General features: G+C 43.2%; 1 protein-coding gene across 1 annotated transcript; it reads left to right on the top strand.

Moving 5' to 3' along the window:
• Positions 1-1,705: 1,705 nt before the first annotated feature.
• Positions 1,706-23,377, top strand: LOC110507355 (cullin-3). The gene is made up of 16 exons (XM_021587294.3): positions 1,706-1,991; positions 3,996-4,193; positions 11,386-11,499; positions 11,988-12,148; positions 13,044-13,158; positions 13,340-13,568; positions 13,989-14,134; positions 14,394-14,570; positions 15,127-15,297; positions 16,784-16,891; positions 17,835-17,959; positions 18,103-18,199; positions 18,494-18,628; positions 18,924-19,110; positions 21,957-22,102; positions 22,246-23,377. The coding sequence occupies exons 1-16, from the start codon at positions 1,929-1,931 to the stop codon at positions 22,375-22,377; spliced, it is 2,304 nt and encodes a 767-aa protein (XP_021442969.1). The 5' UTR covers positions 1,706-1,928; the 3' UTR covers positions 22,378-23,377.

Genomic DNA, 23,377 nt, shown 5'->3' with positions numbered 1-23,377 from the left:
TGGGTGATTGTCTATGTTAGTTGCTTGTGTCAGCACAGGTCTCATTTATAGCTTCACGGTCGTTATTTGTTTATTGTTTTTGTATAGTTTGTATTCAGTGTTCAGTGCTTTCTTTTATTAAATATTCATCATGAACACATACCACGCCGCATTTTGGTCCTCCGATCCTTCTCGCCTCTCCTCTTCAGATGAAGAGGAGGACGACCGTGACAGGCAGGAACTAATGGGGATCCATAATCAATACAAGTACAAAAATACAAATTGATATTGAGTTAAAAATGGCTGCATAGGACCTTTAAATCTCTTAAAACCATGCAGTATGATGGCCATGTTAAATTATAGAAGGGGAATTACTTCACAAATCATTTGTTAAAGTTGTTTCACTTGTCAATGTGCATTACATTTGTATTGAATGCAGGTCAAACAAAGTATATATTGTTTTCTAGAGCACACAAAAATTATTCTAATGATTTAAGCATAATGGTGCCCACATTGCTTACAAATATCTGGGCATTTAAAAAGCATATTGGCGAGTTAACTAAGAAGTTGAGAATAAAAATGCTATTTTTCTATAGAAATACAGTGCCTTCAGAAAGTATTCACACCCTCTAGCTTTTTCCACAATTTGTTGTGTTAAAGGGATTCAAATGTATTGTATTGTCATTTTTGGTCAACTATCTACATAAAATACCTTGTAATGTCAAAGTGGAAGAAAAAAATCGAACATTTATACAAATAGACTGGACGCTCTGGCCGAGTAGGGTTGTTCCGAGCGTTCTGACCACACAATGGCAGTCAAGCACCCAAGCTAACTGGCTAGTTTGCTAGCTACTTCCAGACACAACTGAGAGAACACCTCACTCTGACAATTTTACTCGCCCTGGCAGAGCTGGTTAGGCTGTTTTCATGTTATCCAGAGCGTTGGTGACTAACTGTGCTGCTGACAACAATTTAAATACGCATTTTTGCAGACGTTTACCGACACCGGCCATATTCAACAGGTGTTGAGCGTTCGTAAACGCGTCAGTTATTCTGCGCACTAGCACACTCGGAGTGGCACACTCTGGAATCGGAGTAGATAGCCAGAGTGAATTTACGACGCGCCCATATATTTACCTCATAATAATGGTTGACTGTAGTTAAAATCTCATGTAAGGTGATCAACAGTTTTAGAACTAAGCTTTCCATCTTTATATCTGGATATAACTCTGGTGTGATATAGTCTGCATTTGACTAATGATATATATTGAGAGGGTGGTGGTACACGGCTACTCCACGAAGGCCAAATGATGTCCAATGCAGACATCCAAGGGCAGAGCCCAAATCATTTCTAGTAAGCCGGGATGGAGGTGTTGGTACGCTATAAAAACAATTAAGCATTTGCATTTGTGAAATATGAATATATGAATATGAAATAGCCTACCTAATATTTGTACCTATTTGATAAGCCTATCATATAAGTTCATTCTGTAGCTCAGCATTTTAGAAATGGATGAAGGGCAGTCCCAATTTGAGACCCAAAACTAGCTTAATACGAAGGAGGGAAAAGTAGGTACTATGTCGGTTTGGATGAAAGCGTCTGCTATAAATGGCCTAGCTATGTTATAGTATAATTACGTGTTTGGCAAAGCCCTTTGGAATTTATTGACCAACACATTTAATTAATCAGAAAAGTACAACATCCAGCCCATACCCTTAGTCTCGCGTGAGTTGCAGCGTGTGAGCTCTGCGCAGTGAGAACTGTAGCTAGGCAGTCCGCCATTGCTGTGTGGGGAGATCTACGTTAGAGCAACATTGACATTTGGTTGTCAACAACCAATTACGGACCAGCGAGGAAGGTCTAGTGGAAGCTGTTCCACAACTATACTTCCCTGTACCTAACCAGATCACATTTTCATGTAAATACAGAACACACAGACGAAGTAACCATGTCCAATCTGAGCAAAGGCGGCACCAAAAAGGACACCAAGATGAGAATACGAGCCTTTCCTGTAAGTACACACCGCTGATAGGACCTGTCCCTGCCAGCAGGCGGTGACTGGACCGCCGAGGGTCGAGTAACTAGCTAGCTTGGGAGTGCAGTTTGCAAGGCCGGTCTTTCAGTAAACAAAGTAACGTTAGCTAGCTGCCCCCTACTAGAGGTTATGGATAGCTGCTTGCTAGCTCATATACTGTTAGCTACCTACCAACTCTTAGCTAGCTAGTAAGGTTACTGTTGAATGATTAATTAACATTAGCTAGATAACGTTACTGTACACACTTTATCCGGAGGAAGAAAAAAATATTGCTAGCTAGTTTAGCTAGTTAACATTAAGTAAATATTTGGCGTCGTAGCTTTGTTTGTGGCCTCTGTTTGTTTGTTGTATTTAGTCAATTCAGAAACTGGTGGGTCGGAGAGTATTGTTGTGTAACGTTATTTTGCATGACATGGTTTGCTGAATCACGTTTTTGTTACATGCCAATTAAACATTGATACCCCAATTAACTTTAACTTATCTAACATTTTGCATCGATTGTAATAGCCAGTTTGTTACTTTCTGTCAAGTAGCTAGTCTAAGTTTCATTGGGAAACCGTTTGCTGATAAGTTAATGGACGAAAGCTATTGGATGAAATCAGTAATCAGAAGATCAGTATTCATGTCTTTTAAAGGAAAACTACATTTTTTCCCTCCCCACTTTTGTGATTATGATCATGTCCCATCGTCAGCCTGCAGGCACCTGGCCTGCCACAAGGAGTCGCTAGAGTGCGGTGAGCCAAGTAAAGTTCCGCCCGACCAAACCCTCCCGTAACCCGGACGACGCTGGCTCAATTGTGCACTGCCCTATCAGACTCCTGGTCACGGCCGGTAATGACACAGCCTGGGATCGAACCCCAGCCTGTAGTAACGCCACAACACTGTAATGCAGTGCCTTAGACCGCTGCGCCACTCGGGAGGCCCAGTATTCAGTTCTGATGGATGTGCCTCCACTGAATCCTCAATGATCCCCTAGCTCTCAGCAGTTGCCGTCGCCCACGGTTGGCTCTGTGAACTACAATTCTGACGCTGTGTTTTAAAGTTTAAAAACGTAAATAATCACCGCTTGCGAAAAGGTTTTCGCAACATATGCCCCTTATTTCTCGCTGATATGAAATATCTTTTAAATCAAAAAAGCAGATTTGCACAGATCCATACGTTGTGTGTGCATCCAGTTGATGGACTACACTTCAACCCCATGTGGATGGTGCCATATCCAAACACCTTGCTATGCATCTTTCGGCCAGCCTCACTTTGGAGAGCCTCCAGGTTTAACAGGCCATGGTTGAGCGTGACAACCAAAGGGGACTGGATTTATATCAAGCTGTGAATATGGCATGTTTAGCTGAGTGTGATGGTTGGCTGCAGTGCCATTTACTGTCTGTCCAGTTAAAAGGAGAAGTTAGGGGAATGGGAAATGTTATGAGACACAGTTAGAGGTGGTCGTGAGCAATATGATATGGAAAATATGAAACGCTTTCATTCATGTTATGGTCTGTATGAAACCTTATTGGGAATATTATCATGATATTACAGTACGATTTTTTATTTATTTTTGTTCATCACAAGGAACACAAATTGGGGCACACCTACTCGGTTTCCCTTAAAGTGATTTGTTTTATATACGTTTACATAAGGTCAAAAGTCGGAATATAAATCATGTATTTTCTGGAGAAGGGGTTCTTTTCTCAATGTTACACTCAAACTGTTAGATATTGCATCATAGTACAGGCTACTCTTTAAATCAGTAGGGATTTTTGGGTTGCGGAAGTGCAGCAAGTGTAGACTTGTTTCTCTCACCTAAAGAAGTAAGCTAGCCTAGCAGGAGACTGATAGACATTGTGTGCATAGCCACAATTTTTATCAAGCTGCTTTGTTCCAGTTCTCCCTCAAACGAGGGAGCCAACGATCCCTGAAACTTTGACCTGTCAGTCCGTTTCTCTGTTCTCCTCTCACTCTTACTTCCTTTGTCCGCTGCAGATGACGATGGACGAAAAGTATGTCAACAACATCTGGGACCTTCTGAAGAATGCCATCCAGGAGATCCAGAGGAAGAACAACAGCGGGCTGAGCTTTGAGGAGCTCTACAGGAATGCCTACACCATGGTGCTGCACAAACACGGCGAGAAGCTCTACACGGGCCTCCGGGAGGTGGTCACCGAGCACCTCATCAACAAAGTAAGGCCAATGAACTAGAGTTCGACCGATTAATCTGAATGGCCGATTAATTAGGGCCAATTTCAAGTTTTCATAACAATCGGAAATCGGTATTTTTGGAAACCGATTTTGCCGATAAAAAACAAAAATGAATAATACTTTTTTTAGTACACCTTTATTTAATCTTTCTTTAACTAGGCAAGTCAGTTAAGAACACATTCTTATTTTCAATGACGGCCTAGGAACGGTGGGTTAACTGCCTCGTTCAGGGGCAGAACGACAGATTTTCACCTTGTCAGCTCGGGGGATCCAATTAACTAGTCCAACGCAATAACGACCTGCCTCTCTCTCGTTGCACTCCACAAGGAGGCTGCCTGTTACGCAGTATGCAGTAAGCCAAGGTAAACTTATCTTATAAAAAGCAATCAATCATAATCACTAGTTAACTACACATGGTTGATGATATTATCTAGCGTGTCCTGCTTTGCATATAATCTGACTGAGCATACAAGTATCTAAGTATCTGACTGAGCGGTGGTAGGCAGAAGCAGGCGTGTAAACATTCATTCAAACAGCACTTTCGTACGTTTTGCCAGCAGCTCTTCGTTGTGCGTCAAGCATTGTGCTGTTTATCAACTCCCGAGATGAGGCTGGTGTAACCGAAGTGAAATGGCTGGCTAGTTAGCGCGCGCTAATAGCGTTTTAAACGTCACTCGCTCTGAGCCTGTGGTTGTTTCCCTTGCTCTGCATGGGTAACGCTGCTTCGAGGGTGGCTGTTGTCGTTGTGGTCCTGGTTCGAGCCCAGGGAGGAGTTAGGAGAGGGACGGAAGCTATACTGTTACACTGGCAATACTAAAGTGCCTATAAGAACATCCAATAGTCAAAGGTTAATGAAATACAAATGGAATAGAGGGAAATAGTCCTATAATTCCAATAATAACTACAACCTAAAACTTCTTACCTGGGAATATTGAAGACTCGTGTTAAAAGGAACCACCAGCTTTCATATGTTCTCATGTTCTGAGCAAGGAACTGAAACGTTAGCTTTCTTACATAGCACATATTGCACTTTTACTTCTCCAGCACTTTGTTTTTGCATTATTTAAACCAAATTGAACATGTTTCATTATTTATGAGGCTAAATTGAATTTATTGATGTATTATATTAAGTTAAAATAAGTGTTCATTCAGTATTGTTGTAATTGTCATTATTACAAATAAATAAAATAATAAAATCGGCCGATTAATCGGTATCGGCTTGTCTGGTCCTCCAATAATCGGTATCAGTATTGGCATTGAAAAATCATAATCGGTCGACCTCTACAATGAACGCATGGTGGTAGATTAATGTGTTCATCCCAGCGCAGGACAGGATGTTGATTCAGTACTGGGTGCTGCTTCCCATGCGATGGGAAAACGTTTAAAAACATTTTGCAACAAACAATGAAAAAAAGTTTCTTATTGGACGAGTCCAGGTAGTCCCTCCCTGTTTCAACCAGTTTTCTTTCTTTTGGTGCCTCATGAACACGACCTGGGTCTGGATTAACGTCCCCTTTGCTGGATTTGTGCGGGTATGTGGTAATAATCACCCTTATAAAATCACTGGCAGGTCTTTAGCGTATTTTCCGTCAGTACATTTGCAGGATCTCTGGAGTCTGAGAATAGTCACTGAGCTTAACCACAAGAAGTTACTCAGCTTGACCACGAAATAATTTTAATTGTTGAAAAGCAAGGAAACAAATCTTGTGAAATCCTGTCACATGAATCCAGGTCATATTAAATTAAAGGCTGATTTGGCCTGTTCAGTGTTGGGCCTGTTTGGTATGCTGACAGCATGATGAAATGGAGCGCTCATTAAACCTTTTACTGTGGAAAAGCTCCAGAGATCTGTTTGACTATGGCTGGATGCCGCGGACTTGCAGAACATGAGTTGCTCCCGTTCATTCATCAGCCTTGTATTTAGTAGTTGGAAATGAAATTAGATAAGTTATCCCAATTCCTCTATCAGAAGGCCCAGCTCCACTAGGGCCCATAGGCATCTGACTGGAGATTTGAAGGCCCTCTTTCAGTAATACACACACAGTCCTGATCTTTGACAAGCTCGGCTGATTGAAAAAGCCTCCTGTTTCATAGAGGATTTGTATTTTTGGTTTTGTTCTGTCCAGTCGTGTAGGTACTAGAAAGCAGATCAATCTGCCTTTTGGTACTTTAAATCAGTGATTGTGATAGCCTTTATTTTATTTTTGTGTACTTTTTACCCCTTATTCGTGATATCCAATTGGCAGTTACTGTCTTGTCCCATCGCTGCAACTTCTGTACGGAATCGGGAGAGGCGAAGGTCGAGAGCCATGCATCCTCCGAAACACGACCCTGCCAAGCCGCACTGCTTCTTGACACACTGCTCGCTTAACCCGGAATCCAGCTGCACCAATGTGTACGTACAACTGGCGACCGACGTCAGCGTGCATGCGCACAGCCCGCCGCAAGGAGTTTCTAGAGCGCGATGGGACAGGGACATCCCGGCCAGCCAAACGCTCCTCTAACCCGGACGACGCAGGGCCAATTGTGCGCCGCCTCATGGGTCTCCTGGTTGCGACACATCCTGGGATCGAACCCAGGTCTGTCGTGATGCCTCAAACACTGCGATGCAGTGCCTTAGACCACTGCGTCACAAAGGCAATAGCCTTTGAGGATAGTTTGTGTATCACATGATCCCTATAACATTCCTGTTTAAACCACATATTCTACTGAATGAAAAGCAGCATCAGATTATCTCGAAGCCGTGAAGCTATAGCGTCTGCAAACTATTTTGGAAACAATGATATTACTGGGCCAACGAAATATCTATGCAGGGCTAGGGCTGTGACGGTCATGATATTTTGTCAGCCGGGTGATTGTCGTTCAAATAACTGCCAGTCTCATTGTAATTGATGCAAAAAGTAAATCCACTGATGCAGACCTTTTGGAACATCTACATTTAAAAAAAGTCTAAAATCCATTTAATATAGCCTACAAATTATTTTAGGCATGTCTAAAGAAACATTTATGATATGAAGAAGATGTAGCCTATTTCAGAAGAACGAATAGCATATTCTGAGTCGTCCTTATGTTAGGCCCTGATCTGGCTATGGGCGTGCAAGATTTGCTTATAATTCCTGTGGCATTATTTTATAGTAAGAACAATACAATTGAAAATAACTGAATAAAATGTAAAGGTTATTTTTCATCAAACGATATGAGGGAGTGAGCATATGCGTCTATTCTGTGTTGAGCAGTTAACGAAGAAACAGGTCCTCCTATATGCTTAATTTATAGATTTTTATGCAACTTTACTTGTGATGCAAACGTTAGGCTATATGTTTTGATTTCTAATACATTCTAAGGCTTCATGGTGTGACAAAGGATGAGTTGAAAAAAGTTGCATGAAAGGGAAGCTCATCCATAGCCTGCATTCGAATGGAGGTTATGTGCAGTTACGTTTTTAATATGCCAGGTAGGCTACACTGTTTGTAAAGCGGATTAATGTGTTTCATTTTTACGAATTTTCCAATAAATATTGCAGCACAGGAAAGGTAGGATCCACTTGTATTAAATAGTGGAAAGTTAACTCTATTTTCATGTGCGTTTGCGCAATGACTGGGCTTATAAGAACATGTTTCACTAAGCTCTGTAGGCTATGGGCTCTCCAACCATGTTTCAGGGGTCTTGGGCCTATAGGCTATGTTTGGAGTTATTTGTCCACTTCAGTTGTGATACTAACATTAGCAAAAACATATAGGCCAATTGGCGCTGTTGTTCTCACGCAATTGCATAGCCTATAGAAATGTTGCGCAACAGGAACACTTTTATTCCATGCATCAACCACCTATGAGGAGCTGGCTCTCCCTGCGCAACAGGTGATCCTATTCCGCTCAAACTGAATGCCAGGGCTCTCATGAAGTGTTTAATGTGATTTTCGATTGCATTTGCATTGATGTCAGAGTGATTAGAGGGACAATAGTGTGTTGAGTTAGAATGTTTGGTAGGCTACTAATGACATTCATAGGCATCAGATGACCGCTAACATGACTGCTGTAATACGGTCACCATAACAGCCCTATGTAGGGCGGCATGCCTACCTTTTGAGATGACCAATCATCGCTGTGGATGTCAATATTTCAGCATTGGCCTTAAAAAAAAACACCACCCAATTGGCATCTCAGAATTAGAACTAATTACCCCCCGTTGACATTCTGTTCCTGTCCCCCACATTTGCAATTAGAGAAATAGGGTAAATTCAATTGAATTCAATCACTTTTTGACAGCATTCCTTTTGATTTAAACAACCTTTTCATACATTTTTGCCCATGAAAGAAGGGGTCATAAAATAACTTTTGGACTTAAATGCCAAAAAATCCAGGAGATAAAGGTGCTCAAAGTTGACCCTTTTTGTTCATGTCTGTTGCGTGCCCAAATACTGCGCAATGAGGAAGTTTATTGCAGCTGGGGTAAAAAAATAATTCACAACCAAAGTATTCAGGCCCCTTGACTTTTTACACATTTTGTTGAGTCACAGCCTTATTCTAAAAGTGTTTTAATTGTGTTACACACAATACCCCGTAATAACAATAGCAAAAACAGTTTTTTAGAAATGTTGGCAAATGTATAAATAAATTGAAACATGACATTTACATAAGTATTCAGACCCTTTACTCAGTATTTTGTTGAAGCACCTTTGGCAGCGATTACAGCCTCGAGTATGATGCTACAAGCTTGGCACACCTGTATTTGGGAAGTTTCTCCCATTCTTCTCTGCAGATCCTCTTAAGCTCTGTCAGGATGGATGGGGAGCATCGCTGCAGAACGCTGCAGGTTTTCATCAAGGATCTCTCAGTTCTTTGCTCTGTTCATCTTTCCCTTAATCCTGACTCGTCTCCCAGTTCCTGCCGCTGAAAAACATCCCCACAGCATGATTCTGCCACCACCATGCTTCACCGTAGGAATGGTTCCAGGATTCCTCCAGATGTGACGCTTGGCATTCAGGCCAAATTGTTCAATCTTGGTTTCATCAGATCAGAGAATCTTGTTTCTTATTCTCTGAGAAGTGCCTTTTGGCAAACTCCAAGCGGGCTGTCATGTGCCTTTTGCTGATGAGTGTCTTCCGTCTGGCCACTCTACCATAAAGGCCTGATTTGGTGGAATGCTGCAGAGATGGTTGTCCTTGTGGAAGGGTCTCCCATCTCTAAAGAGGAACTCTGGGGCTCTGTCAGAGTGACCATCGGGTTCTTGATCACCTCCCTGGGGGCCCTTCTCCCCCGATTGCTGTTTGGCCGGGAGGCCAGCTCTATGAAGAATCTTGGTGGTTCTAAACTTCTTCCGTTTAAGAATGACGGAGGCCACTGTGTTCTTGGGGACCTTAAAAATGCTGCAGACATTTTTTGGTACTCTTTCCCAGATCTGTGTCACGACACAATCTTGTCTCGTAAGCTCTATGGACAATTCCCTTAACTTCATGGCTTGGTTTGTGCTCTGACATTCACTGTCAACTGTAGGACCTTATATGGACAGGAGTGTGCGACCGTGTCAGCGTGCACTGTGCCCGGCCCACCACAAGAGTCGCTAGAGTATGATGGGACAATGTGGCGCCGGAGGTGAGGGCTGCCGTCTTATCAGATCATAACCAACCGTGCTATATTGTTTTTTTGCGTTGTTTCTAACTTGTTTTGTACATAATGTTGCTGCAATCGTCTCTTATGACCAAAAAGAGCTTCTGGACATCAGAACTGCGATTTCTCACCTCAAACTGGACAAAGAGTTCTTCTTCAATGAGTCGAACGTGAGGGATATACTACTACAGACACCCAACCTGGCCCAGATCCCCGTGATTCGCTGGAGAAGGAAACTGAGGTTTCACGGAAAAAGATCAGGGTGCCTTGCGAGGATCAGGCGACGAGTGGCCGATCTGCCCTTGCCTTCCGTACTGCTAGCTAATGTTCAATCGCTGGAAAATAAATGGGACAATCTGAAAGCATGTACAGTTGAAGTCGGAAGTTTACATACACTTGGAGTCATTAAAACTAGTTTTTCAACCACTCCACAAATGTCTTGTTAACAAACTGTAGTTTTGGCAATTCGGTTATGACATCTACACTGTGCATGACACAAGTCATTTTTCCAACAATTGTTTAGACAGATTATTTAACTTATAACTGTACAATTCCAGTAGGTCAGAAGTTGGAAGTATGCTTGCACTAGTATGCATACACTAAGTTCACTGCCTTTTTAAACAGCTTGGAAAATTCCAGAAAAATATGTAATGGCTTTAGAAGCTTCTGATAGGCTTCTTATGTAAATAAGGTATGCCAAAAATTCTAAAAACCTGTTTTCGCATTTGTTATTACGGGGTATTGTGTGTAGATTGATGAGCACATTTTATTTAATCCATTTTAGAATAAGACTGTAACGTAACTAAATATGGAAAATAGGAAGGGGTCTGAATAATTTCTGAATATACTGTACATTTCTCCCAGAAGTTATAAAATTGTTTGACAACCCAGTTTGTAAGCTTTTTATTTATCAGTCTCAACCGTTTATCTTTTCCAGTGATGAAAACATGGATGTCTCATGGTATGGTGCGGTATGAAAAATGGGTCAACTTCACTTGATGTTTTGGCATTCGGGTCCAAAAAGTCACCATCTGATCACTTCTACAATTGTTTAAGGTTTTGTTTAAATCAGAAGAGGTGCTGTCAAAAATGTATTGATTTCAACTGAATGTACCCAATATTAACACAGTTGTGCAAATCAAAGTAGGTGGCATTGATGGATTGGGCTTTTTGTGTTTTGAACATGTTTTCGAAAGTCTTACATTTGGATGATGGTGTTTTAGGCTGCTAGACATAAGCATAACAGATTCATCAGTGGGTGATTTATAGTGAGCTGAGAGGAGTTCACTTCCCATTGAGATAGTGTGTGTGAGTCAGTGTTCTGGGCTCTGTTTCACTAAATGGATGATGATAGCGTCTCTGCCTGGAGTTGATGAGCACAGTGTCCTTTAGAGTCACATACAGTGAGTGACGCAAACACTCAAGAGAGAGGAGCTTGTGGAGGGAGAGGCTCACAGACAGAGCTTGTGTCATGCAGAGAAATCGAGATGGGTGTGGTGTGTGTGTGTGTGTGTGTGTAGTATCAAACAAATGCCGCTCTGCCTGACTGTGCTGCTGCTTCCCCACAGGTACGGGAAGATGTCCTCAACTCACTAAACAATAACTTCCTCCAAACACTGAACCAAGCCTGGAACGACCACCAGACGGCCATGGTCATGATCAGAGACATCCTCATGTACATGGTGAGTGGCACCACCAGCTACCAGAGTCATGTATTTAGAGAGTTGGGACAACTTTTAGGATGTCGTTTTCATTCTAGACATAGTTACATAGCATTATTTTAATCCAGTCAGCAGATACGTTTTCAAGATACAACACTAAGTAAAAATGTAAAACTGATGCTATGTTTTGCATCATATGTGTTCTGCATCATCACACTTTTAGAAAACATAACTGCTGACATGCATAATTTGTGCTGATCAGACTTGCACACTTCTTAGTTATTAGGATTTGACTGTATTTCTCAATGCAGTGTCGTCTTGTAAACCATCCCTTGGACTGGCAATGCATTGCTGCCTGGCTGCAGTTCTCAAACGCGCTCCGGGGTGAAGTTTCCCTTAAGTACAGATCAGCTTCCCAATCCTAACCATAACCGTTAGTGGGGTAAATGCAAAACTTACCTAAGATCAACCTTGACTGACAAAACCCCTCTCTTATTCTTGTTTCCCAGGACCGGGTGTACGTGCAGCAGAACAATGTGGAGAACGTCTATAACCTGGGCCTGATCATCTTCAGAGACCAGGTGGTGCGCTACGGCTGCATCCGAGACCACCTCCGACAGACCCTCCTGGACATGATCGCACGAGAGAGGAAGGGCGAGGTGGTGGACAGGTATATGACCCCCGTCTATACACAGGCCCCTTTCGACTTTAAAAAAAAAAAATACACAAACTCCTAGCTTTGTTGAAGAAATTACTGGATAAGTGGAATCACTACAAATGACTGGAAAAGTGAAAGCCATGAGGTGGAATGCTTGTGTTCATCTGTCCAGTCATGTCTAAGCATTGACTGTTTCGAGGGAGGGAGGAAGGATGCACTTTGAAGGAATTCGAACAGAGCCACAGTTTCTGAGCTCAAGGATGCTGTGTTTCTCCCGATAAAGAAAACCACAACCCTAATCCATGATTATTTCATCGTGCTCTTTGTTATATTTAAAAAAGTATCTGATAGTCTTTGAGCTGACCCAGACCTAAATGGCACCCTATACACTGAGTGTACAAAACGTTATGAACACCTTCCTAATATTGAGTTGCATCCCCTTCTGCCCTCAGAACAGCCTCAATTTGTCGGACCATGTACTCTACAACGCGTTGAAAGCGTTCCACAGGAATGTTGACCCCAATGCTTCCCACAGTTGTTAAGTTGGCTGGATGTCCTTTGGGTGGTGGACCATTCCTGATACACCCGGGAAACTGTTGAGTGTGAAAAACCCAGCAGCGTTGCAGTTCAAACTCTGAATGGCACACAAACGCAAACCATTTCTCAATTCTCTCAAGGCTTAAACATCCTTCTTTAACCTCCCCTTCATCTACACTGATTGAAGTGGATTTAACAAGTGACATACGCGATCATAGCTTTCACTCGGATTCACCTGGTCAGTCTATAACACGGTCAGAGCAGGTGTTCCTAATGTTTTCTACATTCAGTGCACTACTTTTGACCAAGGTCCATAATAGAATGCAATTTGGGACTCAACTGTACTTGACACACACTCTCTCTCTCTCAGGGGAGCGATCAGAAATGCATGCCAGATGTTAATGATCTTAGGCCTTGAAGGAAGGTCGGTTTACGAAGAGGACTTTGAGGCCCCGTTTTTAGAAATGTCTGCAGAGTTCTTCCAGGTTTGTAAGAAATCCCCACCCACCCATGTATTCACACATTTCATTCGCATCAATGCCAAATGTGTCATGCATGTTGACTTGAGGTGATACGTTGTTGGCCTACTATCATGTTATATACATAATGTGTATGCCCTCTCAATCTCCCAAGGTGCTCCTAACCCCGTGTTTGTTTGCCCTCCAGATGGAAAGTCAAAAGTTTTTGGCAGAGAACAGCGCGAGCGTGTACATAAAGAAAGTGGAGGCACGGATAAACGAGGAGATCGAGCGCGTACTGCACTGCCTGGACAAGACGACGGAGGAGCCCATCGTCAAGGTGGTGGAGCGGGAGCTCATCTCCAAGCACATGAAGACCATCGTGGAAATGGAGAACTCGGGCCTCGTCCACATGCTCAAGAATGGAAAGACCGAGGGTCAGTGTGCCACGCTACTACTATTACTACTCCAGTCCCAGCTATGGGCTTTGTCCCAAATGACACCTTATTCCCTATGCATTAAACTACTTTTGATGGGGACGATTAGGCTCTGGTCAAAAGTAGTCACTAGGGTGACATTTGGGACACATATTGTTTATTCTTTTTTCAATGAAAGGGCTATTTCACCCCGATGTTAAAGTTTGTCAGACGTTTGTGTACCTTTTGCAGAGTTATAGAGGTATTTTGCAGAGTAATAGAGTAATGTACACTGTGTGAATGTGTGTTGTTATCGTGTGCATACTTGGTACCACATCAATGTCAGCTATTCAATATTTATTGTGAAATATATTCTGTGTAGTGGGTGGTCTTTGGATACTAATGTGTTTGTACTGATGTTGTGCGTGTGTGTGTACACAGACCTGGCGTGTATGTATAAGCTCTTTAGCAGAGTGCCAAACGGACTGAAGACAATGTGTGAGTGCATGAGCTCCTACCTCCGCGAGCAGGGCAAGGCGCTGGTGTCAGAGGAGGGCGAGGGCAAAAACCCTGTAGATTACATCCAGGTAACTCACACAGGAAGTGACATCATTGACACAGGGAAGGGGGGGGTCCACTAAAGATTACTCTCTGGCTACGTTCCCATCAAAGATTTAACAATAGTGAAAACTCCAGCGAATGCTTTTAAATCTACAACAGGGATGCAATTTCTGTAACTCTCCGTAACTCACTAGATGGCAGCGTACACAAGAGCATGTAGTAAGTACCACTGCTTTCCAATAATAATGTCACATTTTCTTCCTTCCTCCGTTTTGTTATCTGCAGGGTCTGTTGGATCTGAAGTCACGTTTCGATCGCTTCCTCCAAGAGTCATTCAACAACGACCGGCTCTTCAAGCAGACCATCGCAGGGGACTTTGAATACTTCCTCAACCTCAACTCGCGCTCTCCCGAGTACCTCTCCTTGTTCATCGACGACAAGCTGAAGAAAGGCGTAAAAGGAGTGGGTGGTTTTCTGATGTAATGGGGGAGAAACGTCCTCCCCTCAGGGCACACAGGCTGCTTCCCTAATGACACCATATTTTCTATATTGTGCACTACTTTTAACCAGAGCCCGATGGCACCATATTCACTACGTAGTGCCCTACTTTCGACCAGGGCCCAGCACCCTGTCATTGTTCCTGAACAACAGCCTGAAAGAATGAAAGCTTGACCTCATCACTCATTTGGAATTATATAAAGTTAGACACATATCATACCTCCAAGACATGCTAACGGGAGGTTAGTATTTTTAGGGGGGTATGATTTTAGTGTGTCTAACTTTCTGACTCGTTCAGGATTATCTGTAATCATGGTAGCATCCAAATAATGTAGAAGTGTTTGGAAACACGTTCTATGCTGGAGTACAGAGCCAAAACAACAACAAATGCCACTGTCCCAATACTTTTGGAGCTCACTGTATAAGGAGTTCAATATTTGATTAAATGAGTGCTTGAAATGTAATAATTTAAAGTGTGTGCTTGTGTAACGCTCACTTTCCTCTCGTCCTGTGTGTGTAGTTGACGGAGCAGGAGGTGGAGTCGATCCTGGACAAGGCCATGGTGCTCTTCAGGTTCATGCAGGAGAAGGATGTGTTTGAGCGGTACTACAAACAGCACCTGGCCAGGAGGCTGCTCACCAATAAGAGCGTCTCCGACGACTCGGAGAAGAACATGATCTCTAAGCTCAAGGTGAAGAGACTAAGGAAGAGCAGTAGCTATATATCTTAAGATCTTCCATCCATTAATACATTTGTAGCGATATTTATTAGAGAGGGGTAAAGAAAGATTTTGTTTGGGCGCCAGGCAGGTATTAACCATGCCGAAAGGAAAAGAGTAGAATAGAGAGAGTACCACTACCAGACCCACACACATCAGCAGAAGAGACTGCCTAGAGGGTAGCCTGTTTACCAGATAGCCAGTGGAGAGAAAAGAGAATACACACCATATAACACCCACATCACAGCACAGGGGTAACCCCAACAAGAATACCTCATACAATAATACTAATAATGGCAGAGCAATTCAACAGCAACTTCATACAAGAACGAACCCAGTCATCAACATAGGATTTGCAATAATCTGTATTATTTTCTAATGGATGAGTGCAGAGGGTATGAATGTGGGGGGTGTTCATCGACACAACAAAGGCCTTAAAAATGTCCACAGTCTTCTCGGCCACATGTCATTAGTACACCTCAATACAGTTCACATAACAATACACAACTTGCAAGCAACCTCCCTTTTAACTAGAATGTCCAAATACTTCTGGCAGGGCAAGAATAGTCCAGCTCTAATGAACTTCAATGGGAAGTGCATTGGAAAATTAGAGAGTCTGTTGCAGGGTAAAGCACTGGAACGATAGAGGGAAGAGAAAAAGAGAACGAGAGATCTTAGCTGTGGTCTTCGGGCGTGCAGGTGTACTGTCTGACTGTCCGATGGTTTGCATGTTAAAGCTTCGCAACAATGTTGCTATTAATCCATGTGATCCATAACGGGCGCGGTCCCAAACGAAAACAACCGCGACCTAGAGCGATTACACCGATGATTGAGTTAAATACTCTATAAACTCCACACGCTGAAAACAAACAAAACTTCTACAGCACACTCAATCAAACTGTCGCGCCACCTAAGAGCCCCTCCCCAAAGAGCTGAATGAGCCCTCTTTATTTCCTCCTTCCTTACTGCCCATGCTCTCTTAAAGTGGCAGTGCACGGTGAAGGCTCCGTGCAGATTTCGCCACACATTCATCAACTATTTTTTTTAAAAATTTTTTTTCAGATATATTGTAGCACCTTCAATACCTAATACCTAAGTGCGACCTTGTGTTCAAATACTATTTCAAATCTTTCATATACTTTGAGCGTTTGCTTTAGCCTGTTTGGGGTGCCATGTAGGCGGGGTTTGCACTTTTGGTGCTTTTTGATTTGGTTCAATTGCAACAGGCAACCTCAAGCTAGCAAAGCTAAAGTATTTTAAATCATTTTTAATTGTATTTTGATCCCAGGTCTGGTACAATACATTTTTAACTTGAACTGCACAGAGACTGTGTTGAACTTCAGCTCAGCTGAGTGCAGAGTCGGTGTGAAAGAAACGGATAGCGCGAGTGAAGTGTTGTTTAATAGATCTGTCTCATCCTGTATCTTTCTCACTCTCTTTCTCTGGTTCCCCTGGCCAGACGGAGTGCGGTTGCCAGTTCACCTCCAAACTAGAAGGCATGTTCCGGGACATGAGCATCTCAAACACAACCATGGATGAGTTCCGCCAACATCTACAGTCAACGGCGGTGAGACACCCACTCCCAGAACCAGTCCAGTGTTGGTTCTGGGGAACATAGAGCTCGCCAGCTTGTAGTCCTAAAAAAACGGAAATTAGTTACTTCTGGTTCGTTCAGCCATTTCTATGGAGAAAGAATAGGCTTAGTAGATATGTTTTGTTCTATGATATAATATTAGTCCATTAACATTACCTTTATGAATTATTTGTATTTTACCCCCTTTTCTCCCCAATTACATGGTATCCAATTGTTAGTAGTTTTATCTTGAGAGAGACAAAGGTCGAAAGCCATGCGCCCTCCGAAACACAACCCAACCAAGCCACACTGCTTCTTAACACAGCGCGCATCCAACCCGGAAGCCAGCCGCACCAATGTGTCGGAGGAAACGCTGTGCACCTGGTGACCTGGTTAGCGTGCACTGCGCCCGGCCCGCCACAGGAGTCGCTAGTGCGCGATGAGACAAGGATATCCCTACCAACCAAACCCTCCCTAACCCGGACGACGCTAGGCCAATTGTGTGTCGCCCCATGGACCTCCCGGTCGCGGCCGGCTGCGACAGAGCCTGGGCTCGAACCCAGAGTCTCTGGTGGCACAGCTAGCACTGACCTTTATAAATTATGACGCCTTATGTGCTTTTTTATTTATTACATAAATGCTTAAACATTCATAAAAATGTGACGTTAGCTGATGATTAGCTCATAGAACAAAACGTATAATTTCTAAGCCTGTGTTTACCACAGACCTTATTTTTGGCTTTTATCAAAAAACCCTACAACAACTCCATTCATTTTCCCACAGGCTTTGAACCATGGCGGAGTTGGTGCCTATAAATAGACGCCATTACTATTGCTCTCTATTTAACCTAGCAATTAGCTCTCTCAAAAGCGAAGAGCACATCTTGTGAAGCTTTTGATACCTCAGTGGAAGACGTAGATCTAACTTTCATCCCCAGGTGTCGTTGGGCGGAGTTGATCTCACAGTGAGGGTCTTGACGACAGGTTACTGGCCAACGCAGTCCGCCACGCCCAAATGTAATATCCCCCCTTCTCCTCGACATGCATTTGAAGTCTTTAGAAGGTTTGTCTCTCATTTACTTTGCATAGCAGAGGCCATATATTCTCTGCTGCAGGTTGTGGAAGTGGGGCGCTGTCCATTTGTTTGTCTGTGTTTATCTTTAACGCTGTAGTGTGTGACTGTCCCCTCTGGCTCTGCGGCCATAGGTTTTATCTGGCCAAGCACAGCGGCAGGCAGCTTACGTTACAGCATCACATGGGCTCTGCAGACCTCAACGCCACCTTCTACGGCCCAATCAAAAAGGTATGCAGGGGACAGCCTTTGCCTGGCTGACAGACTGATGCATGCACACACACACCGGTAATGTCAACATCAGGCCTTGATAACAGCAGGTGCATCAAGGCTGTACTTGCCTTTTTGGGATGGGATGAACAGGGATGTGTGGGGGATGGGGTTAAACTAACATTTCACACATTTGTGTATGTATAAGCATGACATAGTCAGTGATTGAACAGAGGCTACATTGATGATTCCTCCTTTGTGACTGAGTTACCTGAAGGTGGCCGGTGGTGACCTCTCATTTCCTCTCCCCCCCAGGAGGACGGCTCAGAGGTGGGGGTGGGCGGCGCCCAGGTAACAGGCTCCAACACCAGGAAGCACATACTGCAGGTGTCCACCTTCCAGATGACAATACTAATGCTCTTCAACAACCGGGAGAAGTCCATGTTTGAGGTATAGCCGCTAATTGAATGCGTAGAACATCACTGAATAAAGTCAAGTTTATAAGGGGGGATGTATTTGGGCAATGTGATGTCTTTATTATATGTGCATGATGTTGATATTTGTGGTCTGGCAATTTCTTTCCACGAGAGGATAAAATTATATTGAATTGAAAAAGTTACACTTGTTTCTCTATAAACAGAATGTATTATTTGGTTTCAGTATAATGCAGTCATGGATCAAAGGATCCCTCTGCCTCATATCCCTCTCTCCTCTTTGTCCCTATCGCTCGCTCACTGCTGTGTAGGAGATCCAGCAGGAGACAGACATCCCGGAGAGGGAGCTGGTGCGTGCGCTGCAGTCACTGGCCTGCGGGAAGCCCACCCAACGCGTCCTCACCAAGGAGCCCAAGTCCAAGGAGATCGAGAACGGCCACATGTTCACCGTTAATGACCAGTTCACCTCCAAGCTGCATCGCGTCAAGATCCAGACAGGTAACAACCATATAGACCATTCTTGTGGAACACAGATTCAAAGATCTAAGCCATGCATAACCGAAATGGCACAAAAACAACCAAGATTTATTTTGTTTCAACCTTGCTTTCTGAAACATTGCGTTGTGACTTTGAACTGTATGCACAGTGCATTCAGGAAGTTCAAACCCCTCGACTTTTTCCACATTTCATTCTAAAATGTATTAAATTAAGTGTTTTCCTCATCAATTTTTTGCAAATTTAAAAAAATAAATAATAATAAACAAAAAAACGTTTTTAGATAAGTATTCAAACCCTTTGCTATGAGACTCAAAATTGAGCTCAGGTGAATCCTGTTTCCATTGGTCATCCTTGAGATGTTTCTACAACTTGATTGGAGTCTACCTGTGGTAAATTCAATTGATTGGAAATTATTTGGTAAGGCACACACCTGTCTATATAAGGTCCAACAGTTGATAGTGCATGTCAGAGTAAAAACCAAGCCGTGAAGTCGAAGGAATTGTCTGTAGAGCTCCGAGACAAGATTGTGTCGGCACAGACATTTTTTGCAGCATTAAAGGTCTGCAAGAACACAGTGGTGTCCATCATTCTTAAATGAAAGAAGTTTAGAACAGCCAAGATTCTTCCTAGAGCTGGGTAACCGGCCAAACTGAACAATCGGGAGAGAAGGTTAGGGAGGTGACCAAGAAGCGAGGTGAACTCGATGCCCACTCTGACAGAGACCCAGACTCTGACAGAGACCCAGAGTTACTTTGTGGAGATGGTTGTCCTTATGGAAGGTTCTCCCATCTCTGCAGCTCTCCACCAATCAGGCCTTTTATGGTAGAGTGGGCAGACGGAAGCCACTCCTCAGTAAAAGGCTTGGAGTTTGCCAAAAGGCACCTGAAGGACCCATACCATGAGAAACAAGATTATCTGGTCTGATGAAACCAAGATTGAACTGAATGCCAGGTGTCACATCTGGAGGAAACCTGGCACCATTCCTATGGTGGCAGCATCCTGCTGTGGGTAAGTTTTTCAGCTGCAGGGACTGGGAGACTAGTCAGGGTTGAGGGAAAGATGAACGGAGCAAAGATCCTTGATGAAAACCTGCTCCAGAGCGCTCAGGATCTCAGATTGGGGCAAAAGTTCACCCTTCAACAGGACAACGACCGTAAGCACACAGCCAAGACGATGCAGGAGTGGCTTTGGGACAAGTCTCTGAATGTCCTCGTGGCCCAGCCAGAGCCCGGACTTGAACCCGATCGAACATCTCTGGAGAGACCTGAAAATAGCTGTGCAGCTACGCTCCCCATCCAACCTGACAGAGCTTGAGATCAGCAGAGAAGAATGGCAGAAACTCCCCAAATACAGGTGTGCCAAACTTGTAGCATCATACCCAAGAAGACTCAAGGCTGTAATCACTGCCAAAGGTGCTTCAACAAAGTATGTAAATTTGATATTGTTTTTTTATTTTGATACGTTTAATTTGTTTTATATATATTTAAAATATTATGTATTATGGGGTATTGTGTGTAGATTGAGTGGACACAATTAAAAAAAAATAAAAAAAATAATTTAGAAAAAGGCTGTAACATGACAAAATGTGGAAAAAGTAAAGGGGTCTGAATACTTTCCCGAATGCATTGTATACCAACCTTCAAAGGGTCATTCTACCCACAGAACTATAATGAGTTTATATGATTCTACCTCTGATACACTACATGACTAAAAGTATGTGGACACCTGCTCGTCGAACATCTCATTCCAAAATCATGGGCATTAATATGGAGTTGGGTCCCCCTTTTGTTGCTATAACAGGCTTTCCACTAGATATTGAAACATTGCTGTGGAGACATGTTTGCATTCAGCCACGAGCATTAGTGAGGTCAGGCACTGATGTTGGGGGATTAGGCCTGGCTCGCAGTTGGCATTCCAATTCATCCCAAAGGTATTCGATGGGGTTGAGGTCCGAGCTCTGTGCAGGCCAGTCAAGTTCTTCTACACTGATCTTGACAAACCATTTCTATATGGACCTCGCTTTGTGCACGGGGCATTGTCATGCTGAAACGGGAAACATTATTCCTCCTCCGCCAAACTTTACAGTTGGCACTATGCATTCATTGAGGAAGCGTTCTCCTGGCGTCCGTCAGACTGCCAGATGGTGAAGCGTGATTCATTACTCTAGAGAACGAGTTTCCACTGCTCCAGAGTCCAATAGCGGTGAGCTTTACACCACTCCAGCTGACGCTTGGCATTGCGCATGGTGATTTTAGGATGGTGTGCGGCTGCTTGACCATGGAAACCCATTTCATGAAGCTCCCGACAAACAGTTATTGTGCTGACGTTGCTTCCAGAGGCAGTTTGGAACTCAGTAGTGAGTGTTGCATCCAGGATAGACTACTTTTATGCGCTTCAGCACTCGCCGGTCCCGTTCTGTGAGCTTGTGTGGTCTACCACTTCGCGTCTGAGTCGTTGTTGCTCCTAGACGTTTCCAATTTACAATAAGAGCACTTACAGTTTACCCGGGGTAGTACTAGCAGGGCAGAAATTTGAATTGACTTGTTGGAAAGGTGGCATTCTATGACGGTGCCAAGTTGAAAGTCACTAAGCTCTTCAGTAAGGTCATTCTGAGGCCAATGTTTGTCTATGAAGATTGCATGGCTCTGTGCTCCATTTTGTACACCTGTCAGCAACAGGTATGGCTGAAATAGCTGAATCCACTAATTTGAAGGGGAGTCCACATACTTTTGTATAGTGTAGTGGAAAAACCCCACTGACCTGTGTAGCTTGTATTATATATTCTTGTGCATGTAGCCGTCATGTGGTTCCCAGCTGAAACAGGTTTTCCTTTTGTTGGCCACTAGTCGCCGCTAAGCAAGGAGAGTCGGACCCGGAGAGGAAGGAGACGCGGCAGAAAGTGGACGACGACAGGAAGCACGAGATTGAGGCGGCCATCGTCCGCATCATGAAGTCTAGAAAGAAGATGCAGCATAACGTACTAGTAGCAGAGGTGAGTGGAATACAGTGTATGAAGATTGAGGTGTTTCGGGTACACCTGGTTATTATTATTAGTACTAGTATTTAATTAACGTCAGTAATTAGATGTGAGATCCGGTTCTGATTTGTGTCTCTGTGTTTGTATCGTCTCTCTAGGTCACCCAGCAGCTGAGATCGCGATTCCTCCCCAGTCCTGTAGTCATCAAGAAGCGCATTGAAGGACTCATTGAGCGGGAATATTTGGCGCGGACACCAGAGGATCGCAAAGTGTACACTTATGTAGCATAAAGGCCTGAATTCCATGAAACCTGACACAAAAAGAAACAATAGCTTTTTTTCTGGGACGGGTTATGCGTATGAATTTGAAAGTTTGTCTCATACTGGGAAACACTGGGAAGCTTACTTTTCTTCCATTGAAAAAAAAAAATGTGCAGTTAAAAAGACAGTTTTTCTTCATATCTTTTAGATTACTTCTGCAGAGAAGAGCTAAATGGAGGGATTGGATCTCGCTTTGTTACAGTTTCATGTTCCTAATGTGGCCTTGGGAAGAATTGGGGGGAGAGTGTGAATGCATCGAGTGTACTGCATTCAAACCCAATATAACAAAAGGAAAAGAAAACGAGCATAAACAAATTATACAAAACATATACCAAGCAAATGTGGGTTGGCTACACGAAGACCAAGGAAATTTGACATTTCTCACATGTTGATGTAAATGTATTATGTTTGTTTTTTTGTGGCATCATGCTGGTTGTACAGGTTGTTAGACACTATTGGCCTTTTTTCCGTCTAGGGTTTTAATCAGAGAAGAGGAAGACATGGATGTAGTGGCTGGTTTGCAGAAAACAGGAGCGGTTGCTTTGATAGCATGTTTTGTCTTATGGAGTGGTGGGAGAAGTCACATGCTCTATTCAAGGTGTTAGTTTTTTTTCGTTTTTTTTTTTCTTCAATGGGGCCTATTGTAAAATTGGATCATCAGCCCAGAAAATATTTATCCTTGGAATTGTAGGTTCCTCCCTATGCAGATCACAAGGGGGAAGTACATTTTTTTTCTTTACTGCATTTCAATTGGAACCAATTTAGCACCATGTTTTAATGTGTATAAATTGTAAAATAATTATTGTACTCACTAAAGTGGACTGTACAGGGCCTAGTTTATCCTATTAAATGTAGAAAAAGAAAATGTACATCGAAGGGAATTTTGCCTCCCTGTTTTACGACTCTGTGCCTTGTGTATTCCTCTCCGAGAGCAGAGAGAAAGCCACAGTAAATTGTACGGTGAAATACA

This window comes from Oncorhynchus mykiss, chromosome 27 (genome assembly GCF_057628025.1).
Source record: "Oncorhynchus mykiss isolate SJ-2025 chromosome 27, ASM5762802v1, whole genome shotgun sequence".
In the NCBI taxonomy this organism is placed as follows: Eukaryota; Metazoa; Chordata; class Actinopteri; order Salmoniformes; family Salmonidae; genus Oncorhynchus; species Oncorhynchus mykiss.
The sequence above is the reverse complement of the archived record's forward strand: the minus strand, read 5'-3'. Positions and strand labels throughout refer to the sequence as shown.

What these genes read in the sequence shown, in the direction of transcription:
- LOC110507355 (XM_021587294.3), top strand. Translation starts at nt 1,929, where the DNA reads ATGTCCAATCTGAGCAAAGGCGGCACCAAAAAGGACACCAAGATGAGA. An exon ending in ACCCTGTAGATTACATCCAG is followed by an intron (nt 14,135 to 14,393) that starts GTAACTCACACA and finishes TGTTATCTGCAG; the next exon opens with GGTCTGTTGGATCTGAAGTC. An exon ending in TCTACGGCCCAATCAAAAAG is followed by an intron (nt 18,200 to 18,493) that starts GTATGCAGGGGA and finishes TCTCCCCCCCAG; the next exon opens with GAGGACGGCTCAGAGGTGGG.